This window comes from Gallinula chloropus, assembly GCF_964237585.1.
Source record: "Gallinula chloropus genome assembly, chromosome: 1".
Taxonomy (NCBI): Eukaryota; Metazoa; Chordata; class Aves; order Gruiformes; family Rallidae; genus Gallinula; species Gallinula chloropus.
In genome coordinates this window covers 52,551,505-52,577,477 of record NC_140085.1, presented here as the reverse complement: position 1 = coordinate 52,577,477, position 25,973 = coordinate 52,551,505, and the positions used below count along the sequence as shown (strand labels likewise).

The window sequence follows — 25,973 nt, the reverse complement described above, 5'->3', positions numbered from 1 at the left end:
AACACAAAAAGCACTGAATTTCAAACATAAGGGAGTTTAAGAAATACGGGCTTATAATGAAATTTTGAACTGCTCTTTCTCCTCATTCTCTTCTGCCATCTCGAGAAGTTCTGCTTTACTACTGTCCTTTTCCAGACTCATTTTTTCACTAGGTGCAGCCTTTGTTTCAGACAGACAATACGTTAACGAAGCATTCAGATTAAACACAGGTTAATTCAGAACAATGTAGATGGTTGCATCTACACTGTACTTTGCTATCTTCCCCACATACTACACAAGCCAATAGTGCCACAAAGAAGCACTCCATCTAATCCTCAGTACAAGCAAAGACAGAAGCTGGTTTATGCTTATTCTAGGAAGAGTTCACGCTGTGTTCTTTAGCTGGCTAAAAGAATTGGGTAACTTTCACAAAACTAAAGTGACACAGAAGAGAAATAAACAAAACTGAAAATAAAAACTCTACCTTTATTTCCCCCAGGAGTTTCAAAGTTCAACAAAACAATTTTGGTCATTGAATTACAGGAAGGAAGAGCCGATTCTGGCCAAAGCTGTTACATTAGTAAATTCTAAAAGGTGTCAACTTACATCTTTTGAAATGGGAATATCCCTCACCAAACAAGCTTGTCTTACTGGTAAAAAAGCAAGGTGATACGCAGGTCAGATATTTAGGTAGGGCATGTATCAGTGAAGTCATACCAGATGATGTAGGGTATGAGTGTTTATAGCGGGATCAGCCTGTTCCTGATACCCATACTTAGTATTTTGGTATTCTTTGTGAAACCAATCTTCACATCCCTTTTAAAATTATCTCACAACGAGGAGATGATTTTAAAAAGTCACAAAATTTACTGCAATTTTCTTCTGTTGAAATCTCAATATTTTCATATCTTTTGCTTCAGGTGAGCAAGGAAGCAAAGAAGGTCTAACTTCATGCAGAACATTAACTAATGACACAAACCAAAAACAATTTGGGTTTCTGCCACACCAAGCACTTTTAAACCCCTTACTGTTTTCTTTGTGAAAATAGCAAATAAAGTTCAAATAACTGATTTTTTTTTCAAGTTGAAAAATGTGTTATCACTGGTAAATGCTCGAGTTAGTACCTACTCGAGATGAAGAATGTCACATTCAGTAGGGCTACTTAATGTAAAGATTGTAAGCTTTCCTTCATGCCTTTTGGACATACTTTGATTAACAAAATTGTGTTTCACAGAAAGGCAGGAATATCTCATATATTTACACAGAAGACTTAGACCACTGAAAGGAGCAACTAGATTCCCAAGTAATAAGGAAATATCAGTCCAAGATACTAAAGGTCAAAACCAAAAAACACCTGGGAAAAAGAACAAAAAAAACCCCCTTATATGTCTGTGTCAGTAATACCCAATGTCTGCCAGTATCTTGGATCCAAACAAATAGAGATTCAAAGCCCTGTGGTGGAAGTGATCCCCTTGTAACCACAGACAGTAGAAGACTGCTATTCTGAAGTTGCATAGTGCAACCTAGAGCCCTACTGGAAACCTTTAACACCATCTTACACACTTGTCTACAAAGTCTGAGGAGAAACAAGTAAAGCTGAAGGGTATCTGCTACTGTCTGAGCAGAGTACAGAAAATCTTGCAATAAAATGTGCTATTCAACAAGAAATCTCTCCCCTGTGCCAACATGTAACAGCACATACGAAGATTCAACACAAGTTCAAGGGGAAGACATTGACAGTAAGAGTAAGTGAGCCCAGCACTACACAGAAGACTGCTAGGCACAATTTTTCATTCCTACCTTTGTAAAGGACAGTGCCAGTGTCCAGATACTTCTTTCCTTTTAGGGCACGTATGTTAAGAAATAAAGACACTCCACCATCCACATTCACCAAACCCACACCTAAGCCAACATGGAGCTGACAAAAATTCAAGCCTCCAAATGACAAATTCATCTCTTCAGCTTAGCAGATAGCAGAGTTTCATATCCTATGTCAAGCATCAAATTATCTGAAAAACTACAAAAAAAAAAAAAAAACCCAACCAAAATTTGTTTCCCCTCTGCCCTCCTCATTGTCTTCTACAGCCCTGGGGGAGAGCAGCACATGTTGAAGACAGAGAACATAACTTATATTTTTAAAGTCTTTAAAAAACTCTGAGAAAGCAAAAAACTCATCACCAGATCCTGGCATAAGATACCAAAACTGTTCCAAAACGCAGTTTGGGTATTCCTCTTCTTTTTCTGATGCCTTAAAGATTCTTACCTATGTAAAAATTTTCCCTAGCTAAAAAATGCAGGAAGATAAGACTCCTTCACAACACCCGTGTATACATGAATTCCTCTAAAAGCACTGTAAACTGCTAAAGGGAAATTAACCTGCTGAATGACACAGTGCTCTTAAATGTGCATATAACCACGACAAGTATCTAGATAGAAAGCTGAAAATTGCTAACACAAGAGTAAGAGATATTGCAGCAATCTTCATGGTAAATATTGCCAAATCAGTGATGATTTGGTGGAGCTGGATGAAGCGACCTCGAGAGATCCCTTCCAGCCTCAACCACTCTGCGATGCCGTGATTTGTGGCAAACAAGAAAGTACTTCTCTGTAACTGAAGGTACAATTTCATGTCTTCTATTTGTTCTTTGAAGTGTGTATTAGATTTGACTTTATTCAAACATAAAGAGAAATAAAATCATCAAAAATCAAAGTAAATCAAGATAACAGGATAATTCTTTCCCCTCCTCCTATATTTATATATAGGCTTCTTCCAATACACTTTAACCCTGCCACTAACACCTGCTGATGCCAAACAGGCATCCATCAGTTTTGAGGAACTATGAAAACTGCAGAACAGGAACCAATATAGTAGTAGAGTGTAAAGTGAAAGTGCCCTTTGGCAGACAGAGTATTGCAGGAAATTCCTTTTGTATTTGGCTCCACACTGAAATAAAAGAGTGTGCGAAGCCTACCTTAATCATGTTCTTATAAAACATAATAAAGGACATCCTGAAATAAACAATGATGTTATCATTTTTGTTAAAAACCCAACTTCCTGAAATTTAAAAAGCCACCAGATTTACAGGTGCTTGTGTCACTTGAATTCTCTTTTCTTGTGCAACCAACTTCTGCAACCGCTGAAACACCAGTTCTGCAGGGAGAAAAGATATTATCTGGTCACGTGAATAAGAACACCCATAATAAGGGGCTTAACAAAAACACTGTTTATACTTTAGGTAGCAAACTTACTCTTTTAATGTCAACGTAGTGTGGATTGTGAGAGTCAACTTGCAAACCTCAGATGGTTAGATATATCCCATAAGTTTTTTTAAAATGATGAAATTTGTCACAATCATATGACGTAGTCTTGTTGAAAAAGCATCACCACACCACACAAGAAAGCAAACACATTATCAACATTAAAGAGTACTTCATACTAAGCTAGTCAGCTGTTTATTTGATAAACTAGACCATAAACAGCTCATACTATTCATGCCAGTTCCCAGGTACATTTTAGACTTTAACCTGTAGCACAGCAACTAGACCTCACTCCTTCTACGCAGCCTGCTAAATAGCACTGTAGGAACTGAGCTGTATCAGTCAATTAAGCCCTGTGATTACATACACATTTCTGATTAGAATACTGACTCAAGCCTGATGACATCTTCATCTTGCATTTGCATTGGCACAGTGATCAGTTATTTTCATGTGCTGACAAAATTTCTGTACCAGCATTCATAGCTACAAAACTCATGAGTGGGGTGGAGGAGAAAAATTATTCTACTATGGCTTCATACATCATCTTTAGCAATTACATATCAAAAGATTTGGAATGAGAATTGTGTTTGCCCTGTGCATTGTCAAAAGATGACAACTGGTCATTTATTTTTGTTTGACTTTTCTCTATTTATTAGCACTGATGAAAATAAACTCCTTTCAGAAATACCATACAAAAATAGAACAAAAACATTTTGAAAAAAATAAGCAAATAAGGGACCAATACTTCAGGTTACATTTTTTAATTTATAAAAATAAGCTCTGAGGTGTAACAATGCTGTGGTACCATGACAGACCAAGTACTTAATAGGTTTTTCTCTCTTTAGAAAATGGGAGATTTAATGTAATGTGGCTTTTTAAAATCGTCTCAATCTGACCGTGTGCTTTCAGCAGGGCTTTTTCCATCTTTCAAGCACACGGTACTGACAGCTACACAGTTTTGCAGTAGGGCTTTGAATGCTCTACCCCACGAGGCACATTACAACTCATTCCATCCCCCTGCGTGCACCGGAACGCATCTCTTTTGTTACCCGGCCTCACCTGCGTGTGCAAGAGCTCAGATGTCTCGACCAGACCTGCCAGGCCACACGCCCCGCTCCCACACCCCAGCCAGCAAGCGAACGGGGTCCGCTCGTGTAAATACACACACACCTGCCTTTGAATTGCGGCGGGGTTTGGGGGTTCCCCTCTCTCCCACTGCCCCCCACCCCACACGCGGGCTGCCCTGGGGAGCGCCCCGCTTGCCCCGCCAGCGCTTCCCGCCCAGGGGCTGGGCCGTCGCTTCCCGGGGACCGTGGGCCCGCTGCCACAGCAGACGCGGCTCGGCGTCGTGCTGCGGAGGTGGGCACCGTCTGCCCGGCGGGGAGGCGACCGGAGCCCAGCGGTGACTCACTCGGTGACTCCTTTCTGCGCCAGGCAGACCGAACCCCCCTCCTCGACTCGGGCAGGCGCCTGCGCGCCCCCCTGCGACGGTGGGCACCGAGCTGGGGGCGAGGGGCCGTTTATATACGGCTGTCACGGCGGGACAGACCCTCACAAGCAGCCGGCCGCCCCGAAGTCACCCCGAGAAGGCGACTCCAGCTCTACTCCCCACGGGCTGAATGAAGCCCCGTCCCTCCGCCCTGGCGCCAGGCCCTGGGGACTGCTATTCGCCCAGGGCGCGGGGCTGGGAGCTGCCGCCCCCATCCGCACACTCCTCAGCCTTCCCGGCACAGCGTCCCACTGACCTGGAGAGATGCTTCAGGATCTGTTTCTTTATAATCCCCGCCATGGTGTCTGCTGGCCCGTGCCCCTCACGACGACCGGCCCGGACCGAGGACGTGCCTCATCCCTCCGCCTCCCCCTGCCCGAGACGGGGAGACTGCTGGAAGTGGCACCGCTGCCTCTTGCTCACCCTCACTCGACGCTCGCCGCCATCTTGGCTGCAGCATCACCTAGTGACAGGGGGCGGGGGCGGCAACGGCAACCAGGCGGCGAGACCGGAGTCGGAGCCACCGCCCCGCGCGGAGAGCGACAGCCCCGGGCAGTCAAGAGGCGTGGAAGGGACGCCTCCTCCCCTCAGTCTGCAAACCCCCATGGGCAGGGCCGCTCCAGGGGTCCGCCTTGGCTTGCGCCGCAGACCCCCCTCAGCACCCACAACCCCTGCCCGCCGCAGGCTGCATCGCCCGCCTTTTCTCTGGGCCAGCCGCTGCTTTCCTCCCCCTTCAGTCTTCCGGTCTCCAAAACTCTGACAGCGCCTGTCCCCGCCTGTGGAGTATATCCTCCGTGGGCCCGGCCTCTCACCGTCCCGATTTTATTGAGAATCTGTAATAAATTGCCGCTAAGAGGTGTTATGTGTAACAAAGACAACAACAAAAACGGACTTACTATGTATAGCGTGAATTCCTATTGATAAAATGTGTATTACCTACCTGCGTTAACACTTTGGCGTTAATATCTGCACTTCATGCCCTTCCCCAGTTTCAGAGCTGCAAGCAACTGGCAGAGCTCGTTCACAAAAGCAACACTAAGTTACTTTTAAGTCTTTCAGATAAAATCCATTGTTCTAGCTCCATTCTAACACATTCACCTTGATTAAACAACTGAGACAGTTACCCTTTTAATACTACTTCCATATAGGCAAAATTCATTTCCAGCTACAAAAAGCATTCCTACAATTTTTCCCATTTGTGATACTGAAAATCATTCCAAAGTGATGCACCAAGCAAGCCAACAACCCCAGATGCAGCAAATTCAACCCTGCCAGATATCCCTCCAGAGGAAGGTAAAAGAGGAGCTCAGGCAACCAGCCCAGCCCAAAGAGCCACACACCTTCTCCTGGGCCTAAGCCAGGATGGCTACTGTTCCTATATCAGCGCACAGAACAAACAAGGCCAGATAAAAACCAGAAAAGTTTGCTGATGCAAACATACACGAGCATGGCAGTAGATTGATATGTATATGAACTTTGATTTCTCAGCAATTACTCAAATTCCCAGACTGATTTAATCAGGTTGTTCTCCAGGTGCTCACATTTCACTGGGTATCTGTGTTAACTATAAAGCCTAGAGATTATCGTAATTTGGAGAGAACAGCCACTCATGCTGTAGCAACATTTCCCAGTCAATCGAAAAATAAATGTCCTGTAATAGTTTTGTTCCTCCGGTAAGCCTCTTCTCCAGGTGTCCTTCATTCATAAAAGGTATTTTTAACTATTTAAGTGGTAGGTAACCAAGTACACTAAATAGTAGTATTAACTGGAAAAAGGAAAAAAAAATGGTAAAACTAACAAGATTTTCAGATATCATCTCTCTATGAAGTGTGTCTTGCTGGCTCTAGATTGTCTGGAGCTGCTGAGGAAAGACTGTTTGCATTTCAGAACAGTATCTTCAGATACTGTTATCTTTGCTTCTCATATGTGTAACAGATTAATAATTTATGTGCAATGAACCAAAACACCAAGGACTTTCAGTCAGAACTATGAAGCTGTAACAGATGAAAAAATAGGTCAGGAGATGAACATTTTCAATTGATTTTTCCAGGCATTTAGAAATCAGTCAGTTGTGTAATACTGACCTCATTATATTCTTTAAAGAGATTTCTAAAGTTGGAATGAGCTGTGTATGAAGCTAACACTTTTATTCCTGTTTTAAGCTCAATTGTCTCAACTAGAAAAAAAATTCTACCAGTATCTTGGAGAAATAATGATGGATCAGTTCCTCACCAAGAAAGAAAATACAAAGGGCAAGGAAAGCAGGATCCCTGCTGTGTGTTCCCTTTCATGTGTCCCACAAGTGTAGCTCTGGCAGAAAAGAGAAAGTCCAGAGTCTCTTCACTGGTGTCAGAACTGGAAACCAGAAACATTCCTGCCTGGCAGGGTTGATCAGAATCATGACCTCATCTCCTGGTGCTTGCTGAATAGATGAAGGGAGGAAAGCGCACAGATTAACACCCCACCCCAAGGAGTTAGAAGGACATACAGTAAGGAGCCCAGCTTATCCCTTGGTTCATGCTGAGTATCTGACATTTCCTTTCAGAGTCCGACACAAATTAATATCAGGATATACCCAGACTATATTTATTCAGACTTCAGACTGATTCTCCAAATCACAGCCCCATGTTAGCAGGCAGATTAATTTCTACTAGCATGTTCATGCTAATTAGAGGGCCACTGTGTGAAAATGGGACTTCATATGAAGTTCCAAAGACCGACTCCTGCTCTGAACAGAGGAGGGGAACCATTTATGAAGAAAATTGTGAGAATGTCACCAGCTGCCACCTCTGATATGGTAACTGTGAAGAGGAAAGAATGGCTTAGCATTCCTGACTACTTAGCACTTACAAACACTGCCATGTAGGATTTCTTCATCTAGCAACTAAGGCTCTTTGTTCTTGATTTACCAAAATGACTTCCCACTCAGTAAGGAAAAACTGTGTCAGAGCATAAGAAGGGGTGGCTGTAGTGTCTGACCATCACATTTATTGCCGTGGGTCCTGCTAATGTGGGTCCTGCTGATCTGGAGCCTGATCCACTTTCTATCTTGACTTTAGACCTGCCCAGTCACCATGGACCTGCCTGGTGATCCCTGGGCTATGTCTGGCCCTGGTCCACCCGTCCAGGACCTGATTCCAACCTTGAGTTGAGGATTGACTTCTGTGATTGACCTTGGACCTGCTTCATCATCATGCACTTGCATGATCATCTGAGCTCTAGGCTGCTCTGTCCATGACTGCCTGCCCAGCTCTCTCGCTCGGGGTGGTGAGACAGGCCCTGGCTGGCAAGATCCCACCCTGCTGACTACAGTATTTGCCCCAGCTCCAGGCTTCTCTCCATTACAGAGCAGCTGGCACTCACATCACTAACAAAGAACCCCGCTTGTGAGTATATCCAGGATGCTAAAATTATCTGAAAGTAGAATTTTGGCCTTTATTTACCAGAGGTAATTTCTAGGGCCTATTTGCAAAGTATTTCAATTCAAGACAAGGCCCAAGAACCCAAGCATGCACAGTTTCCCATCAGGCACTCATTTCATCCACCAGCCTGCCCTTTACCATCATCCAGATAAAGAAAGGTACCTAGATAAAGGTGCATGGGGTTGAGTTTATGGATCCTAACTGCAGGATAACGCCTGTGCCAGGGTCAAAGAATGGCATAACTTCTTTCTCAAAGGTAACTTTCTTTGGATACTCTAAACAAGCTTCAAATAATGTAGTTGGCACAGTTCAATCATTTTTTTGGCTGCACCTCCCCGCAGAGCGGAGCAAATAAGCAGCAGGGAGTGCAGATTGAGTTTGACTTTTCATGTGGTCATGCAGATTCCTTAACTGTAAAATCTGGAATGGAGTTGAGGAAAAAAACCCCAAATGAACCAAGAAATAACTAGAGCCCAAGTGACTTCAGAAACATGAAGCTCACAGAATTAACAAAAAAATTTCATTTTTCTTCCCATTAAATAAAGCAGTAGGAATTACAGAAAAAGAACACATAAAAAGTGACCTGAGTTTTGATTTGTTTTCAGTGAGTGCTTTGTTTCTTATTTGCAGAATGAGAAATTCAGCATGGCTTCATACAGATAATGCAAAGGTAAAGGTCTGTCTTCAAAGACAGACCCATGAGGCTTAAGCAGTCTGACAGACTATTACACAAAGGTAAACAGCATCACAAAGTATCAGTTCTAAGCTATTGTAGGGAGCAATGTATGAGGTTTTCTCCCATGTGGAGATTTGAAAGTCAGATTTATGTGTCCTTGCTATGTTTCTGACTTTGTTAGGCTCTCTACCAAAACCAACAAGAAGTATTATCAGAAGTCTCATTGCAATATATGGGTGAATGTGTAAAGAAACTTGGTATTTACGTGAGTTGCCTTCAGTCAGCAATGACAGTAAATATACTAACTTTAGCTCCCAGAGAATTTAAATATTTATGTATATCAACCACTACACATAAATCTAACTGAACTTTTAAGAGCCTGGCAATTGTCCTGAAGGTATTAAAAAAAAAAAACAACTCTAAATTCCATATACAAGTCATTAAAGTCATTAAATGGTAACTGATGAAATCTCATAGAGCTGAAAATGGTATCTAGAAGAGAAAAAAACAATTAACTTCTGGCTTTTGTCTTTGGATTTGCACAAAATGAAAGTTAGCAGTGGCTACAATGATTTTTTTTTTGTGTGTGTCTAAATTGTTCTAAGACCCTTATAATATTAATAAATGGACAAAGCAACAATTATGTGATCTTAAAGAGTGTATTGTATGTTTCACTGTAGTACCCTGCATAACTAAAGTGTTTGTCAAAATTGTCTGGTTTGGGTTTGGGGTTTTCATTACAAAACCAAATTTTACTATTACTATACCTGTTGATGAGCAACCAACCAACACTTGAAGGTGTTCTTTAAAAGAAACCAGAAGCTCCTGAACTGCAAAAATACCCAGGCTTTTGATATTCCTGTGACCTGTCCTCAAGAACCAAAGAACGTATCTGCTAGAGCAGGGATTAAGGATGCTGTTCTTAAGATAGTGACAGCAGGTAAAGAGGATTGGCCTAAAATCAGATTGCCGTGTATTCTGTTGAATATCCTTGGCTCATGGAAAGACATTTGGTATTTGTTAGGGTAAAGAGTCATCACAGAGAGCAGCAGTTATTAAGTTCTGGTATTTCCAGGGAAGCCAATTACATACAGATACAAAATTGTAATGCACTTTCTATTTTCTTGGGTAACAACAAAAAAATACTAGTTATGGTAAGTAAAACATATAAATAAACCAAAATTCATCTGAAAGACAAGTGCAAGATCCTGCACCCAAGAGGACATACCCAAGCAGCCCAGGTAGGGTAGGCTGGGATCTGTGTAGCAGGGAAGCAGCCTTGCTGAAGGGGTCCTGGTTGACAGCAAGCCTAACAGGAGTCAGCAGTGTACTGCTGCAGCAAGGAGTGCAAATTGGATCCTGGGCTGCATCCGCAGAGGCATTACTGGCAGAGACAAAGGTGTGATCATCCCAGTCAGCTCAGTGCTTGTCGGGCCAGGTTCTGGTCTCCACATTGACAGAGGTTATGGACAGCCTGCAGAGGGCTCAAATGAAGGCCATGCAGTTGGTCAGAGGGCTGGAGAACCTACCCTGTGAGGAAAGACCCTGTGAAGGAGTCTTTTAAAGACTACAAAAGCATGTAGTCATAGGACAAGGGGTCATTTAGATCAGATGTAAGGAAAAAATTCTTCCCTGTGAGGGTGGTGATGCCCTGGCACTGGTTGCCCAGAGAAGCTGTGGCTGCCCCCTCCCTGGCAGTGTTCAAGGGCAGGATGGATGGGGCTTTAGGCAACCTGGGCTAGTGGAGGGTGTCCCTGCCCACAGGATGATCTCTGAGGCCCCTTCCAATCCAAACCATTTTGTGATTCTATGACCAAGTTAGGCCTTCTCTCCCTCGGGAAGGGTCAGAATAGACCTTATCACAGTATTCCAGTGCTTGAAGAGTGGCTACAATGAAGATGGAGGCTCTCTCTTCACAAGAAGACAAGGGGCAACAGGTGTAAGCTGCACCACTAGACATTTCATCTTGATACAGGGAACTTTATTTTACAGTGACAACAATCAATCACTGGAACAACCTCCACAGGAAAGTGGTGGTCCTCATCACTGGAGGTTTCCCAGATGGCACTGGACAGGGTGCTAGATCCTCTCTGCCTGCTCCCTTCCCCACAGAAGGCTGGCCCGGGTGCTCCACGGGCTGTCGCACGGCTCAGTGATTCTGTAACGGCGTGTGGTATTTGGCAGAGACGCCATTAGAACAACGGCTGGTCAGGACAGCGAACACCATTAGCACCGGTTTTGTGCTATTTATCTTAGAAGAGGGGTAACGACAGCAGAAGAACGGCCGTGGAACGTAAAGCCGCCTCATTCCCTAACCTTCTTACAGGGCAGAGGCCCGCGCTGCACCAGTAGCTCGCACACAGCCACTCGCACCCGGCGCACTGAACTACCGGGGACACCCGTGACGCGCCCCGCGGGCTCGGCGGGCTGCAAACACGCCGGAGACGCGCTTTGGCGTTACCAGCCCCGCGCCCGCTGCAGCCGCCCCGCCGCCCGGGCCCGCGAATAGCGGCAGCGCCGCCCCCCGCTCAGGGGAGGGGCTGTGGGCGTAGCCGCCCACGGGCCGCCCGAAGCAGCCCGCCCGTGTCTTTTGGCGACAGCTTCCGGGTCACGCCCGGCCAATAGCCTGCGCGCGCTCAGGAACGTCCCCGGCGCCACGTGACCGGCGAGCGTCCCGCGCCAGGCGCGAGTGGGCTGGCGGAGGTGGTTCTCGCGGCACTCCTGCGTCCCATCAGGCAACGCGCGGGCGCTGCTCCTCCGCTCTATGGTAACCATAGAGATCCACGGCGGTGGCGGATCAATACTGGGACGGCGGCGGCCGTGGCGCCGTGGGGAACATGGCGACGCTGGTGCTGGATAACGGCGCCTACAACGCCAAGATCGGCTACAGCCACGCGAACGTCAGGTGAGGGCCCAGGAGGGGGCGGGGCGGCCGTCCCGTTAACGCTCCGCCGGCACTCGCGCGGCGCACCGGCCCTCTCGCTCCTTCCCGCTGGCGCTTGGGTGGGCGGGAGGCCGCTGCTCCTCTCCCTCGGCCCCTTACCGGCGGGCGGGCCGCCACCGCGCCTGCGCTCTGCTCCGGCGGGCCTCGTCTGGCCCCGCCCTTGCGGCGCGCGCCGGGACCCGCCCCTGCGGCGCGCGCCGGCCCGGTGGGCGGGGCCGTTGCGGTGGCTGGCGGCGCCCGCGCGCTGAGGAGGCGGCGGGGCCCTTTGTGTTGAGGGGGCGGCGGTGGCTCCGCGCGGTGGGCAGGGGTCGGGTCGGGTCGGGTCGGGTCGGGTCGGGTCGGTTCGGTTCGGTTCGGTTCGGTTCGGTTCGGTTCGGTTCGGTTCCCCTGCGCCGGAGGTGTCGGGGATTAGAGACTTCCCTCGTAGCTGGCTCCAATAGCCTGATACAGGCCAAAGCACAGCAGCGAGAGGGTTACTGCTGAAGGCGGGCTGCGTAGGAAAGGAGTGTGAAGGCGATGAGTGCCTCTCGTGCCATGACGAACAGGAAACCTCCCAATCTTTTCCAGCGTTATTCCCAACTGTCAGTTCAGATCAAAGACTGCACGCTTGAAAACCTTCACGGCAAACCAACTGGATGAAATTAAAGATCCCTCTGGTCTTTTTTATATTCTGCCCTTTCAGAAAGTAAGTAAGATACTCTGAGTTTTACATTATAGCCAAATGTAAATCATTTTAAGGAATAGTTTTAATACAGTATGTCCCAACTGAAGTCATGTGTAGTACCATAAGAGAATCATATTCAGTTGTGTAAAGTTTAACAATCATAGAATCATTCAGGTTGGAAAAGACTACCCTTAAGATCATTGACTCCAACTGTAAAGCTAACATGGCCAAGTCCAACCCTAAACCTACTTGCCAGATCAGCACTGTCTTCTACATAATTTCCTGGGATGGTGACTCAACCACTTCCCTGGGCAGCATGTTCCTGTGCTTGATAGTCCTTTAAGTGCAGAAATGTGCCCTAAGAACCAGTCTAAAGTTCCCCTGGCACAACCTGAGGTCGTTTCCTCTTGCCATGTCCCTTGCTGTTGGGGAAAGGGACAGACACCAGCCTGGCTACGACCTATTTACCAGTAGTTGTAGGGAGTGCTAAGGTCTCCCCTCAGCCTCCGTTTCGCCAGGCTAAACCACCCCAGTTCCCTCAGCTGCTCCTTGTCGGACTTGCTCGTGAGACCCTTCACCAGCTTCGTTGCTCTTCTTTGGATGTGCTCCAGCACCTCAGTGTCTGTGTTGTAACAAGGGCCTCAAACCTGAATGCAGTAATTGAGGTGGTGGGGCCTCACCAGCGCCGACTACAAAGGGACAGTCACGTCCCTAGTCCTGCTGGCCACACAGTGTCTGACAGGAGCCAGGCTACCGTTGGCCTTCTTGGCTGCCTGGGCACACTGCCAGTCACACTCGGCTGCCTGTCCACCAGCACATCCAGGCCCTTTTGCAACAAGCAGCTTCCCAGCCACTCTTGAGGTTGTACCCCGGTGCATGACCCAGCAGTGAGCCTTGCTAAACCTCATACAATTGGCCTTGCCCATTGATCCAGCCTATCAGAGAATCACAGACTGGTTTGGGTTGGAAGGGATTTCAGAGATCTTCTAGCCCCAAGCCCCCTGCCATGGACAGGGATACCCTCCACTAGACCACGCTGCCCAAAGCCCCATCCAGCCAGGCCCTGAACACTGCCGGGGGGAGGCAACCACAGCTTCTCTGGGCAGCTTGTGCCAGTGCCTCACCACTCTCACAGGGAAGAATTTCTTCCTCATACCTAATCTAAATCTACCCTTTTAGTTTAAATCCATTACCCCTTGTCCTATCATTACATGTCCTTGTAAACAGTCCCTCAAAACTTTCATGTAGGCCCCTTTAGATCCCAGTCCTTCTGAAGAGCCTTCCCACCCTCAAGCAGATGAACATTCCTATACAACTTGGTGTTACCTGCAAACTTAGTGTAGGTGCACTCTGTCCATTCATCCAGGTATTTAGACCACAAATCATAGAGATATTAAAGAGAACTGGCCCCACCATGGAGTCCTAGGAGAACGCCACTTGTGACCAGCCACCAAGTGGAAGTAACTCCATTCACCATAACTCTTTGGGCCCAGTCATCCAGCCAGTGTTTTACCCAGCAAAGCATATGTCCATCCAAGCCTTGAGCAGCCAGTCTTTCCAGGAGAATGCTGTGGGAAACGGTGTCATAGGCTTTACTAATGGCCACGTAGACAACACCCACAGCCTTTCCCTCATCTACCTTGGCACAGAAGGAGGTCACATCAGTCAAGCTTTCATAAACCCATGCTGACTGAGCCTGATCACCTGGTTGTCCTGTACGTGCCACGTGATGGCTCTCATGTTGATCTGCTCCATAACCTTCCCCAGCACTGAGGTCAGACTGACAGGCTTCTGTCAGAGTAATGTGTATATAAAAGCAATTTGCACGGGTTTTGTAGTGTAGGAATTAACATAATAATGGGGAATATTTGTAACATTCTTTTTTCTATATAACACGTACTTTTTAGCATAGAAATGTGAATTTAGACATTTTTATTCAAATGGCTTTATCAGTCTATGACACACTTGTCATTTTTTTGATTTCTTGTAATTTTTAAAAAACTAATTTTATTTTCTAAATAATGTAATTTATGTTTTTTATACATTCCTACAGGGTTACTTGGTGAACTGGGATGTCCAGAGACAGGTTTGGGATTATCTTTTTGGAAAAGAAATGTATCAAGTAAGGGTATTTTTAATTACAGATTTTCTGTAGGTTAACTAGTAACTAATGGAAGTAGAATAAGTACATCAAATATGAAATAGAACTGGTGAGTTTACTATTCTCTTTGAAAGTGCCTTCAATTAGAAATCATAAGGCTTTATTCTTTGCAAACTGATTCTACCTTGCACAAGACTTCATCTTTGTTGTTTGACAAGCAATTTTGTGATGCAGTTGCTGAGCTGTTGAAAAGGCCTTTCTGTAGCTGACAGGATTAGTGTAAAGTATCTTACATTAGTATTGTAGTGTTCCTTTATGGGTATCTCTTTAAAATGTTGGATTACAGTTTGTAAGGATGTTAACAGTAGCAGAATATGTATGAAGGCATTCCCTTCTGTTAGGTTTTTACTCATTAATTTGATAAAGTTGTATCACTGTTCATGCAGTCTTTAAAAAACCTGAAACTAAGCCTAGCTTCTAAAAACAGATACAGCAAGTGGTAATCACATCTTCAAATTTACATGATCTTCAGCTGATGCAAAATGTGGTAATGAAATATTAATTTCTAAGTTATATGTAATGACAATCTTGATGTATTTTTCATAGGTGGATTTTGTAGATACCAATATTATTATTACTGAACCTTATTTTAACTTCAGTTCGATACAAGAATCTATGAATGAAATTCTATTTGAAGAATATCAGTTTCAGGCCGTTCTTAGAGTAAATGGTGAGTCTGTCTCTCTTCTAGTTTGCATGTATGTACTTTGAAGTTTAACCTTATATATAAATAAGGTTATATAACTGCTTGCACATCCGAACACTAAAGAAATTACTCCATTTCCTTCCACTCCTATGTGTACTATTAACTGGACTAAACTTCTTTTTTTTGGTTTTAAATTCTAGCTATACTCTTACACTACTTTCTTAAGAATGTCATGGTATATAATTAAAGGAAATCTGAGGAGAGTCAGGATGATGGAGATAACAGGTGTATTTTGAAACAGGATAGTGTTTGAGAAAGTCTAGCTAAAATTTGCATTATCTTTGATAGCTTTTTTTTAGGGGTGGAGTGGGGTTTTTTTGGTTGGTTTGGTTTTGTATTAGCAAATAAAATGCATCATTGCAATCATGAAATCTATCTTACAGGGGATGTATAATTAACTTCACAACCCCTCTGAAAGATGGCTGGACATAGGATACTCCTTTAGATAGGTTTGATAAATTGTTGTGTGATCAGTCTGCTTGGGCTTCATGAGGGGAAACGGAACATGGACTGGAATTACTGTAAAAGAATAAATGGAGATATATATGATACTTAATTTTATCCACTGCCAAAATTAATTCATGTTCTTGCTGTAGTATTATGTATGGATGTCTTGGAAGTCTCTCAAAGGTATTTAAAATGGGAAGCAAGTACACTTTCATACCAGTGTAAACTCTAGAAGTGCATATCCACATAGAAACTGAGTGAACTTTGCTCTGTTTCAGCTGGAGCTCTTAGTGCACACAGGTATTTCCGGGATAATCCATCTGAGCTGTGTTGTATCATCGTGGACAGCGGATACTCTTTTACACATATTGTACCTTACTGTAGAAGTAAAAAGAAGAAAGAGGCAATCATCAGGTAAACCACAGTGTATATTTTCTAGAAGAATTGTTTGCTATGCCTGAAAGTTAATAATGACAAAATTCCTTGTGTTACTCGTTTCCTGTAGGATTAATGTTGGAGGAAAACTCTTAACCAATCATCTGAAGGAGATAATCTCTTACAGGTAAAGCATGCTGGTCATCACTTTGAGACCTGGTGTGAACTGAGCTAGAAGTTTGGGGGGATATTCTTAATAGTTGTGTGAATTTTAGATGAAATGCTGTTTAAAGGAGCAGGGAATTTTTGTCTGTTACAATCAGCTAGCTGCCATCTTGATCTTAAACTCAAGATGAATTAAAGTTAAAGTCTTTGAAGAATTAGGCTGTTTTTCAAGGGCCAGAGTTTTTGAAGTTGCTGAGGTTAACTGTGTGTTCACAATTACACAAGTCTTTAAATGTTTACTGAGTAGATCATCAGTCAGTTTGCTAACTGATTCTGTCAGTACCATAAATAAAATTCAGTAGGATCAACTTTTCATTAGGATCCTTTGTCTCAGAACTTTATCTACATGAAGGTCTTTGCCAGTAGACCTAATTACAGCAATATGGCTGTACTTGTTATGAAGACATTGGGCAAATGCAGGTGGATGTTCGTATATATTGAACTGCAGAATAGGAAAATACCACACTGCAGTAGGCTAGGAATGCTTTTGTAAGTTGAATATAGATACTGAGACAGTAGCTTTCTGTGATTTGAAAACTCTGGTTGCTCATCTTCAGTGGAAAACTGGGCAGCTGATGATAAGACTTCAGTATTTTCAGACTTCTGTGGTTTTGTTTTCTGTTTTTCATAGGCAGCTGCATGTTATGGATGAAACTCATGTCATTAATCAAGTGAAAGAAGATGTGTGTTATGTTTCTCAAGACTTTTACAAGGATATGGACATTGCCAAGTACGTATACAATGGTATTAAATGTAAAAGTGGGTACTTAAGAATAATCTACTTGTACAAACAAAACTATAGTCTTAATCAGCAAATTTTCCCATTAAGTCAAAGGAAGTCTTTGGAAGTCTTGACAATATAAAATAATTGTTATTTAGAACTTGTTCTTTATTCTGCTGTATTTTACATTCTTCTTTTTCAGATTGAAAGGAGAGGAAAATACTGTAATGGTAGATTATGTTTTGCCAGACTTCAGCACAATCAAAAAGGGATTTTGTAAGGTAAAGATAGTGTGATTTCAGATTTAAAACCAGAGTATGTATTATTATTAAGAGATTTTTTTATAATACAGTGTAATGTAGAATATACTCTCTGTCTCTGCAGTTCATGAAAAAGATAAGCTGAATAGTCTAGGATGTAATTTCTTTTCTTAAGCAGTGCCTACTGTTCTTGTCTTTAATTTAGCCAAGGGAAGAGATGGTGTTAAGTGGAAAGTACAAGACTGGTGAACAAATACTTCGTCTAGCAAATGAAAGATTTGCAGTTCCAGAAATTCTCTTTCATCCTTCAGATATTGGTATTCAAGAGATGGGAATTCCTGAAGCCATTGTTTATTCTATTCAGAATTTACCTGAAGGTATAACCTACAAGTATTTTGAAAAATGTGTGTGTGGCTTGTGTTGCTTTGGGGTTTTGCTGTTGTTATTTTGTTGGGGTTTTTTAAGCATCCAAAGTGTCTTAAGAAGCTAGTACTCTCCATATGCCGGTTACTAAGTTGTGAATTGGTCTGCCTGCTGATGTGTGTCATATACTCCAGAACTGACTGTCCACATCTGATGATAAACACAGTTTTGTGGTGATGCACTGATTGGTTTCTACCCCTATTTCAGTTAATCACTGTAGACTTTATTCTTAGAACCATAGAATATCCTGAGCTGGAAGGGACCCGTAAGGATCATCGAGTCCAACTCCTGGCTCCGCACAGAGCCAGCCAAGTCAGAGCATGGGACTGAGAGCATCGTCCAGATGATGCTTGAACTCAGTCAAGCTAGGTGCTGTGACCACTTCCCTGGGGAGCCTGTGCCAGTGCCCAACCACCCTCTCAGGAGAGAACCTTTTCCTAATATCCATGCTAAACCTGTCCAGTAACAGCTTCATGCTGTTCCCTCGGGTTTAATCACTGGTTTCCAAAGAGAGGAGGTCAGCACCTGCCCCTCTTTTAAGAACCTATAACCATACATTGACGCACACCAGTCACAGGACTCTTCCCACCAGGTTTTGCTTCAGCCAATGATGTCATATCTCTGCGACTGAGCCAGGATTTCCCTCTCTTCTTGCTTGTCCCTCACGCTGTGTGCATTGGTAGAAGCACTTCAGATGTGCTTCAATGTACCCCGCACCTCTTGGAGTGGACTTAAGGAACTCACTGACACACAGTGCCTGTGATTGTAGCATGCCATCCTGTATTTTATCACCAGCCATGAGGACACACTTCAGCTGGACTTTTGGTCCCTCCCCACAACTCTTGACCCAACTCTTGAGAGCTGCTCCTGGGTTTGTTTCTAGCTAGTCTGGTTTTACCCCCTTCAGATCTAGTTTAAAGCCCTCTCCACAAGTCCTGCCAATTCCTGGGCTAGGATCCTTATCCCCCTTTGGGACAGGTGGACCCCATCTACTGCCAGCAATCCTGGTGCCAAATAAACCATCCCATAATCAAAAATCCCCGAATTCCACTGACAGCACTAGCCTCTTAGCCACAAGTCAATCAGGTGTGTTTTCCTGCTCCTCTCAGTGTTTTTCCCTGCTTCTAAAGGGATGGAGAAAAAACACCACCCGTGTTCCTGCACCCCTAACTGATAGCCCCAGTGCTCTAAAGTCCCTTTTGATAGCCCTCAGGCCTCTCTCCACCTCTTCATTGCTGCCATTTCTTCTTCTTAACATCCTTTTCTGATGTGACCTGTCTGATGCTGGTTGTGGAATATACTTGAAATGAGCTAGTTGGGTTTTAAAGTATCTCTCTTCACCGGAAGAAGAGAAAAATTAAACTGACCCAACTCATCAAAGTATAAAACCTGTATGACTGCTGTGGCTGTCAGAAGCAATACTAAAGCTTTTGGTTTATAGATGATGTACATGTAATGAATGTTATTACTACAAAGATGACTTCTGTAGGCTGTGTGATACCACAGAAGCACAGTGGCATTGAGGCTGTTATTTTGCATGTGTCATTTAAAATCCCTTTTGAAATGGGAATTGTGTTGGCAGATGTGAAATTTAACATACAGTGTAAGAAAACAGTGGTTATCAAAGCCAAATTGTAAAAATCACAGATGGTGATTGATTACTGTCTCGCATTTCTCAATGAAACCAATTGCTGTGATCATTAGATGATGATAACATTCTTTTATGCATATTTCTTCTGTTCCAATTCATAATGAAATTGGGGGAAAAAAACCCTTCTAATCTTTAAATACATATTCAGTCTCTTAACTACAGATTTACTTAATTATTTTACAGAAATGCAGCCTCACTTCTTCAAGAACATAGTTCTGACTGGGGGAAACACCCTTTTTCCGGGCTTCAGAGATCGGGTTTATTCTGAAGTTCGATGTCTTACTCCCACTGATTATGATGTTTCCGTTGTTCTTCCTGAAAAGTAAGTTCTCAGCTGTATAGAACAAGCTTTGTCCCTCTAGCAGAACAAACCATAAAGCAGGATTTCTTTTGCTGATTAAAAAGGTAGATTTAGAAAAAGGGTTCATTTGAATATGAAGTGAACCAGAATTGTACCAAAATAATGTTTTAGATCAAGTGTACTTTCAGAGACACCAAATAAATCAGAGGCCACCAGCTTGCCCTGTACTTTGGTTAATGAAGCATAGAAGTGTTTCTGGGATCAGCCTTTTTATTCTAAACAGAGAAATGTGATCCTGTTGTCATTGTGTGGATACATAAGTGTCCCAGATTACAGGTTAGTCTTTTGCTTAGAAGAATTTTCAGTGTTTGAATGCTGCTATGTCATTATTAATGCAGCCACACCAGGATTTGGAATGAGCAACATATTTCTGGAGAGAGAATATACAGTTGTGAAAAAGGTGAAAGGTTTTTCAATTATTATTATTATTTTAAATAATACTTTTTAAAAGTTTTTAGAGTATTTTTGCATACTGTTAAAGAATCATTATCTGTGCAACGGAAATGCTAAGATGTCTCCACTTCCTGCCCTCTTCACACCTGCCTCCAGAGAGGCACCTGCTTTTTATGAAAAGCAAAGTTAGTTAGACCTGCTAAAATTTCGAACTGTCTGGATGGTTTGACTTAGTGATCAAAAACATATTTTTAAATAGGTGTGGGTAAAGAAAAGTTTTGGAAATCATCACTGCATACTACTATTTTAGATGAACTTACAGATGAGTAACAAATACCTTTCTTCATTTTTCAGCCCTATTACATATTCTTGGGAAGGTGGGAAGCTCATTTCTGAAAATGACGACTTTGAAGACATGGTAGTAACTAGAGAAGATTATGAAGAACATGGACACAATATCTGTGAAGAGAAATTTGATATATAGGTAGAGTAGCTGGATACATTGTTATTCCATCAGTGTTCTCAGAATGGAACTTTTTGAGCTACATCCTGTTTTTTTTTGTGGTAGGATTGTGTTTTAGCTTTCCTGTATTTAAGTGGGTTGGGAAAAATAATTTTCAGAGTTTAAAAATAAATTTTTACAAGTCTAATACTAAGAAATAATATGTTCATTGTCATTTCATTATGTTCTCATCTTTTACCAATAGCTTCATTGTATTCTTTCTGCAGAAAATCTCAGTGCAAGAGGCAGTAAAAACATTGAATGCTTGTACTGGTGTGACACTAACATGTAGAGAAGAGAAATCAAATCTTTTTTTTTTTTTTTTTATTCTTTTTTTCTTTCAGAATTTGTAGTATTCTTACTTGTGCCTGCAACTGAATGGGCATTAAGCACATCTCAAAAGGCCTCTTTGAGATCACCTATCCTGGAAATAAATATGTGAGGTTTATTTTGTTCATTTAGTGAATGGCTGTAAGAGGAATATACTTGAAATGTGACCACCGCTATTGAAAGTATACTTAAGCTTTGAGGAAAGAGTAGTTTGAACAGGGTTTCTTTTTAAGAAGGGGCTTGGGGTTAGTGGACTGTGGGACTTTTCCTTTGTTTTAGGTTTTTGTTTTTGTTCGTTTGTTTAAAAAAATGTCTGTGCAAATAAGCTTACTGGCACTCCCCTCACCTTTCTGAGAAGGTGACATCAGCAGCAGTCTGACGTGAATGAGATATGCAGCTGTGTCCTGGGTGATCCCATCTGTGCCCTAGTCAGCCATTCCAGATAAACAAATGCCCCAGCCTGCACTTTTCATTTCTGTTTACAGAGCAAAGGTGGCATCAGAAGCTGTTACTGTGCCATTTGTCTGTGCAGCACTGCGTGCGGGAGGGAAGTAAGACAGTACAGGCTGATTACCCAAGGCCTGGCAGGGCTGGGCTGGCTCACTTGGCTCCCAGGAGGGAAGCAGGCACAGGGGGACACATGGGTGCCAGACCCGATGCAGCTCGTGGTCACAGGTCCACTGCCCCTTTCACAGGGTGGTGATGTTCAGCAGTCTCACACTTGCAGAGGAGTATCCTGTCCCAGGCTGCAGCTGCCCCGGTATCAAACCAGTGAGTGTACTTGGCAGTGTGTGTGCCTGGCTCGGAACAAAGAGCACTGACTGACACCAGTGGTGGATGGCAGGGATCAAGCAGTGGCTTCACTGGATTTCATGACCCTCCAGTGATCCTGGACTCAGCCCAGGGGAGCACTCTGAAGCAGGAGTAGACACCTTCAGTAAATTTCTTCTTTGCAGCATTGTGTAATTGAATGGTCAGAGATGCAAAGAGGAGGAACAAAGGTGTGTACCACCAGCCCTGGGGCTCACTGACAGCACCAAGATACAGAGAGAGCATCTCTGGCTTCCTTCTCTACTTCAGATAGATATTCTCAGGAGCTGCTCCTGTTGCTACCAGAGGTCTCAGCACAAGGTCAATAGAGAGGAAAAGCCAACACCAGAGAATAGGAGATCTTGATGATGAGCTGCCCCAATGAAAGAGTTGTCTGAGATGATCTTCTCAAATACAATCTTTTTTACTTTGCCAGTCTGGCCTCCTGAAAAGCACAGAGGAGCTACCATCCTCCTGTTCATAGCTATGTGAGCCTCACAGGAGGCAGTGAAAGTATTAGTGCATGAGACATCACCTTCAAATTCTTGCATACAGCTGATGTATCACCACACACAATACAGGACACAGGTAAGTCCAGTACCCTGACATTTGAATAGAACGTAGAGGCCTCTGTGTCCAACCTCTATATTTTATTTTTTTTTAAATAACTGGTTCACAAAGTCAGCAGCATACTTTACCTGGGACTTAAAATAAGGGAAAACCTGCATTGTTCTTACAAAGGCAACAGTGAAACTTGTCCCTGGTAGGAACAAATGTAGATACTTTTTGAATAGAAATAGGTCTTCCTCTGAAGGTGACAGCACCTGCTCTTTGCTAAGACTGCACTGGAAAGTAGCTCTAGACTAAACTCTTCAAACACAAATTCATACTGGTGATTGCTAGGTCCATGCTAGAACTCATAAATAGAAATGAGAGGTGCCAAGTTCCCTTACCAGACGACTCTGCGTGAAATATTAGAAGTGACAAACTTCAGAAAGTCCAATAAAATTCTCCTAATTTTGTAATGCAACTGAAAAACCTAACACTGAAAATGAATAACCTCTACTTCATCAAGCTTGTTCTTTTCAGCAGAGCCTTATACTTCACATTTAAGTATCCTGTTTCTTTCAAAAGGAGATTAAAAATTAGTAGATCATCCTGTCAGGGTAAGGGAATAAAACAGGGCTCTCGAGATCTCTTCCCTTCTTTTGCAGAAGTAGATGAATCTTGACATGCTGGCCCATGAACTGTGCAAAGCAGCTGGCAGCTGCAGCCTCCGATGTCCATGTGAAGCATTTCCTCAGTTTATACCTGCTGCCCCTCCCTTGTGAAAGCACCATGAAATGAAAGACTGGTTCATGGCTTTTTATGCAATGCTTTATTGTCATCTTTAAATTAACACAAGAGAAGTCTAATCAAGTCACAAAGTGCAATAGTTTCATTTTTAAAATTACAGTTTTTCCCAAAGCAATTCCCAGCCCATCTAGACTAGAAATTACCATGTCATCACCCATCCCTGTTACCAGATTCAGGATTTTGAGTGAGACTCAGTAAAGGGACTGAAGTGAAGGAAAAAAACAACCCAAACCAACAAAAAAGCCCAAACTAAAATCCCTTTTCCCCACTACTTGACACCAGGAGCACTCAACCAGGAAATATTTTACAGTTCTCAATAACCTACTTCAGTACCTGCTCCCTTTTCTGGGAGAATGACCAAGCCCTCCTCCCACAAAGGGCTAGAAAAAGAATACATGGCTCTGAGGTCTAGTCATTATAGTATTCACCTGGCCTTTCTTACTCCTCCAGAATACACTGGACAGTCACTGTTAAATAAACAACAAGGGTGTAAACAGAGACAGGTGGACAGAGATTTTAACTACGTTCCTTGACTGGGTACTTGAAATACCCAGGTTAACACAACCTATTACCTGTACACATGGTTGATAACAGTGTAACCATTCCAGTTTATTAAAGAAAACAGCACTCATTTTCAGAAAGCTTTGGTATCCTGGTAACTTGGCCAGTGTTTGGACGACAATTGAGGTCGTAGATACCTGAAGAAGCATATTCACAATAAAATTCAGTCATAGTGGAGCCAGTCCAGCAAAGGGGCCATGAACACGATAAGGACTGGAGCATCTGCCATACAAGGAAGAGGCTGAGACCACTGCAGTTGTGTAGCCCTACGAACAGAATCTCAGGGGAAGAAGTAAAGAAGACAGAGCCAGAGGCTTCTCAGCGCTGCCCACCAAGATGAGAGGGTGTTGGGGAATGCAGCAGCAGGCCTGCCAGCAGCCTGACTCTCCTCACAGAAGGGACAGACCCTGACAATATCCTCACATTCCCATGAGACAGGAAAGTTACTCATGCTGAAGGCTTTTTGTAATCCCATTCACAAAAAACAGCAGCCTTTAAGACAGGGGTACAGACTACCCTAAACCAAGGAGTTGTGGGAAGGGATTTGGGAGTAAGTGAACATGTCATGAACCAGCCATAATAAATGGTCAGCACAGCAGGCGTGCAGATAGTTTCAGACATCAAAGGTAAATTAACAATGCTTAACTATAAGATAAGCTTATCAGAACCTGTTGTATTTACTAACCAATCAGCTTGGTGTGAACAGTGTGTGCAGCCAATCAGCAGTTTTCCAGTTGCCATGTTGCAGTAACAAATGTCTATAATCTGTGCTTTCTCTCAATAAATGGCTTCATCTTAATTCATATCAAATTGCGTGTTGCCCATCGCCGATCTCCACAAGAGGGGGCAACAGGCACAGACTGTGATGCAAGCAATTCTACCTAAAGGTAAACTGGTTTGGGTGGTGTCTTTTTTAAACTGTGAGGCTGGTCAAACCCTGGACCAGAGTCACCTGAGGGGTTGTGGCATCTCTGTCCTTGGAGATACAATAAACTCAACTGGAAAAGGTGCTGAGCAGCCTGCGCTAATTGACTCCACTTTGAGCTGGGCAGTGGGATTAGCCCAGATGTCTCTTCCAATCTCAGTTCTCTGTGTCCAATACACATTAAAATGTCTGCCAGACAGGCTGAGAGAGTTGGGGTTGTTCAGCTTGGAGAAGAGAAGGTTCCAGGAGAACCTTACAGCAGCCTTCCAGTACCTGAAAGGTGCTTATAGGAAAGCTGGGGAAGAACTGTTCACGAGGCCATGTAGGACGAGGGGTAATGGTTTTAAACTAGAAAAGGGGAGATTTAGGTTGGATATTAGGAAAAAGTTCTTCAATATGAGGGTGGTAGCTCACAGGCACAGGTTGTCCAGAGAGTTGGTGGAGGCCCCATCCCTGGAGATATTCAAGGTCCGGCTCGATGAAGCTCTGAGCAACCTGATCTAGTAAAGACATCCCTGCTCACTGCAGGGGGGTTGGACTAGATGGCCTATAAAGGTCCCTTCCAACATAACACATTCTGTGATTCTATGAGGATGGAAGGAGTAATTTAACCTAACATTATATTGCATATTTATTAATTAAATCAACATTTCCTTGTCAGCCTACAGTTAACATGTCAAAAACAGGTCAATGTGCTTTCTAGCTTTGCCCTGTGAATCCAGAAACACTATCAAAGTGGTTTTGACAAATAACTGGACGCTATCAAGGTAACCAGTGTATTTTAACAGGAGGATAAGTACAGCAAGAGCTCTAAACAGAGATTATTCTTCCTCCTTTTTTTCTTTTTCCAAAATTGAATTTTTTACTTGCTTTTGTGTAACTGACAGATTAGCAGCAGCTCAATGTGCCAGAGTGGGGAAAGAATAGCAGGCTGTAAATGCCAACAGCAAGCACACACCGCTTCTCCCCTGACAGATTCAAATCCAGCTGACCTGCTCCTAACATTTTTGACACGCTTTGTAAATTTTTTAAGACAGTCACAGGAGTCATGAACTACAGTTTAAGATTAAAGTTAGGTTATGAACTACAGACAGAAAAGATTAAAAACACTACTGGGTATCAACCCTAGTATAGCTCTGAAGCATGGCTCTGAATGTAAACTTGGCTCAGCTAGAAAATTGTGGTGTAGGTAGGGGGACAGAAGGAAGAAAGTGCCAAACCCCTGAACTCAAAGCAGCACAAGTAGTGTACCATTATTACCAACTTAATTACTTTTAAGTACTTTCTGCTTAAAAGCATTATTAGTTATAATTAATGCTTTTCAGCAAAGTAAT

The 25,973-nt window shown here is 43.4% G+C and overlaps 2 protein-coding genes across 3 annotated transcripts in view; one reads left to right on the top strand and one right to left on the bottom strand.

Moving 5' to 3' along the window:
- Positions 1-5,026, bottom strand: part of BLTP3B (bridge-like lipid transfer protein family member 3B) — a gene marked incomplete at its 5' end in the record, with an annotated part of 59,316 nt that extends 54,290 nt beyond the window's left edge. For both annotated transcript variants that reach the window (XM_084268309.1, XM_084268308.1), the window contains one exon: positions 4,983-5,026. In XM_084268309.1, coding sequence (XP_084124435.1) covers positions 4,983-5,026 — 44 coding nt within the window. The remainder of the gene's footprint in view (positions 1-4,982) is intronic.
- Positions 5,027-11,562: 6,536 nt separating this feature from the next.
- On the top strand, positions 11,563-20,818 carry ACTR6 (actin related protein 6). Its single transcript, XM_084279709.1, has 11 exons — positions 11,563-11,729; positions 12,336-12,453; positions 14,486-14,554; positions 15,140-15,263; positions 16,025-16,160; positions 16,252-16,308; positions 16,978-17,076; positions 17,270-17,348; positions 17,533-17,704; positions 19,585-19,723; positions 20,510-20,818. The coding sequence occupies exons 1-11, from the start codon at positions 11,662-11,664 to the stop codon at positions 20,637-20,639; spliced, it is 1,191 nt and encodes a 396-aa protein (XP_084135835.1). The 5' UTR covers positions 11,563-11,661; the 3' UTR covers positions 20,640-20,818.
- Positions 20,819-25,973: the final 5,155 nt, after the last annotated feature.

Excerpts from the sequence above, each read along its gene's own strand:
- ACTR6 (XM_084279709.1), top strand. The coding sequence starts at position 11,662 with ATGGCGACGCTGGTGCTGGATAACGGCGCCTACAACGCCAAGATCGGC. Across the intron at positions 12,454-14,485 it reads ATATTCTGCCCTTTCAGAAA|GGTTACTTGGTGAACTGGGA; the intron begins GTAAGTAAGATA and ends ACATTCCTACAG. Across the intron at positions 15,264-16,024 it reads GGCCGTTCTTAGAGTAAATG|CTGGAGCTCTTAGTGCACAC; the intron begins GTGAGTCTGTCT and ends GCTCTGTTTCAG.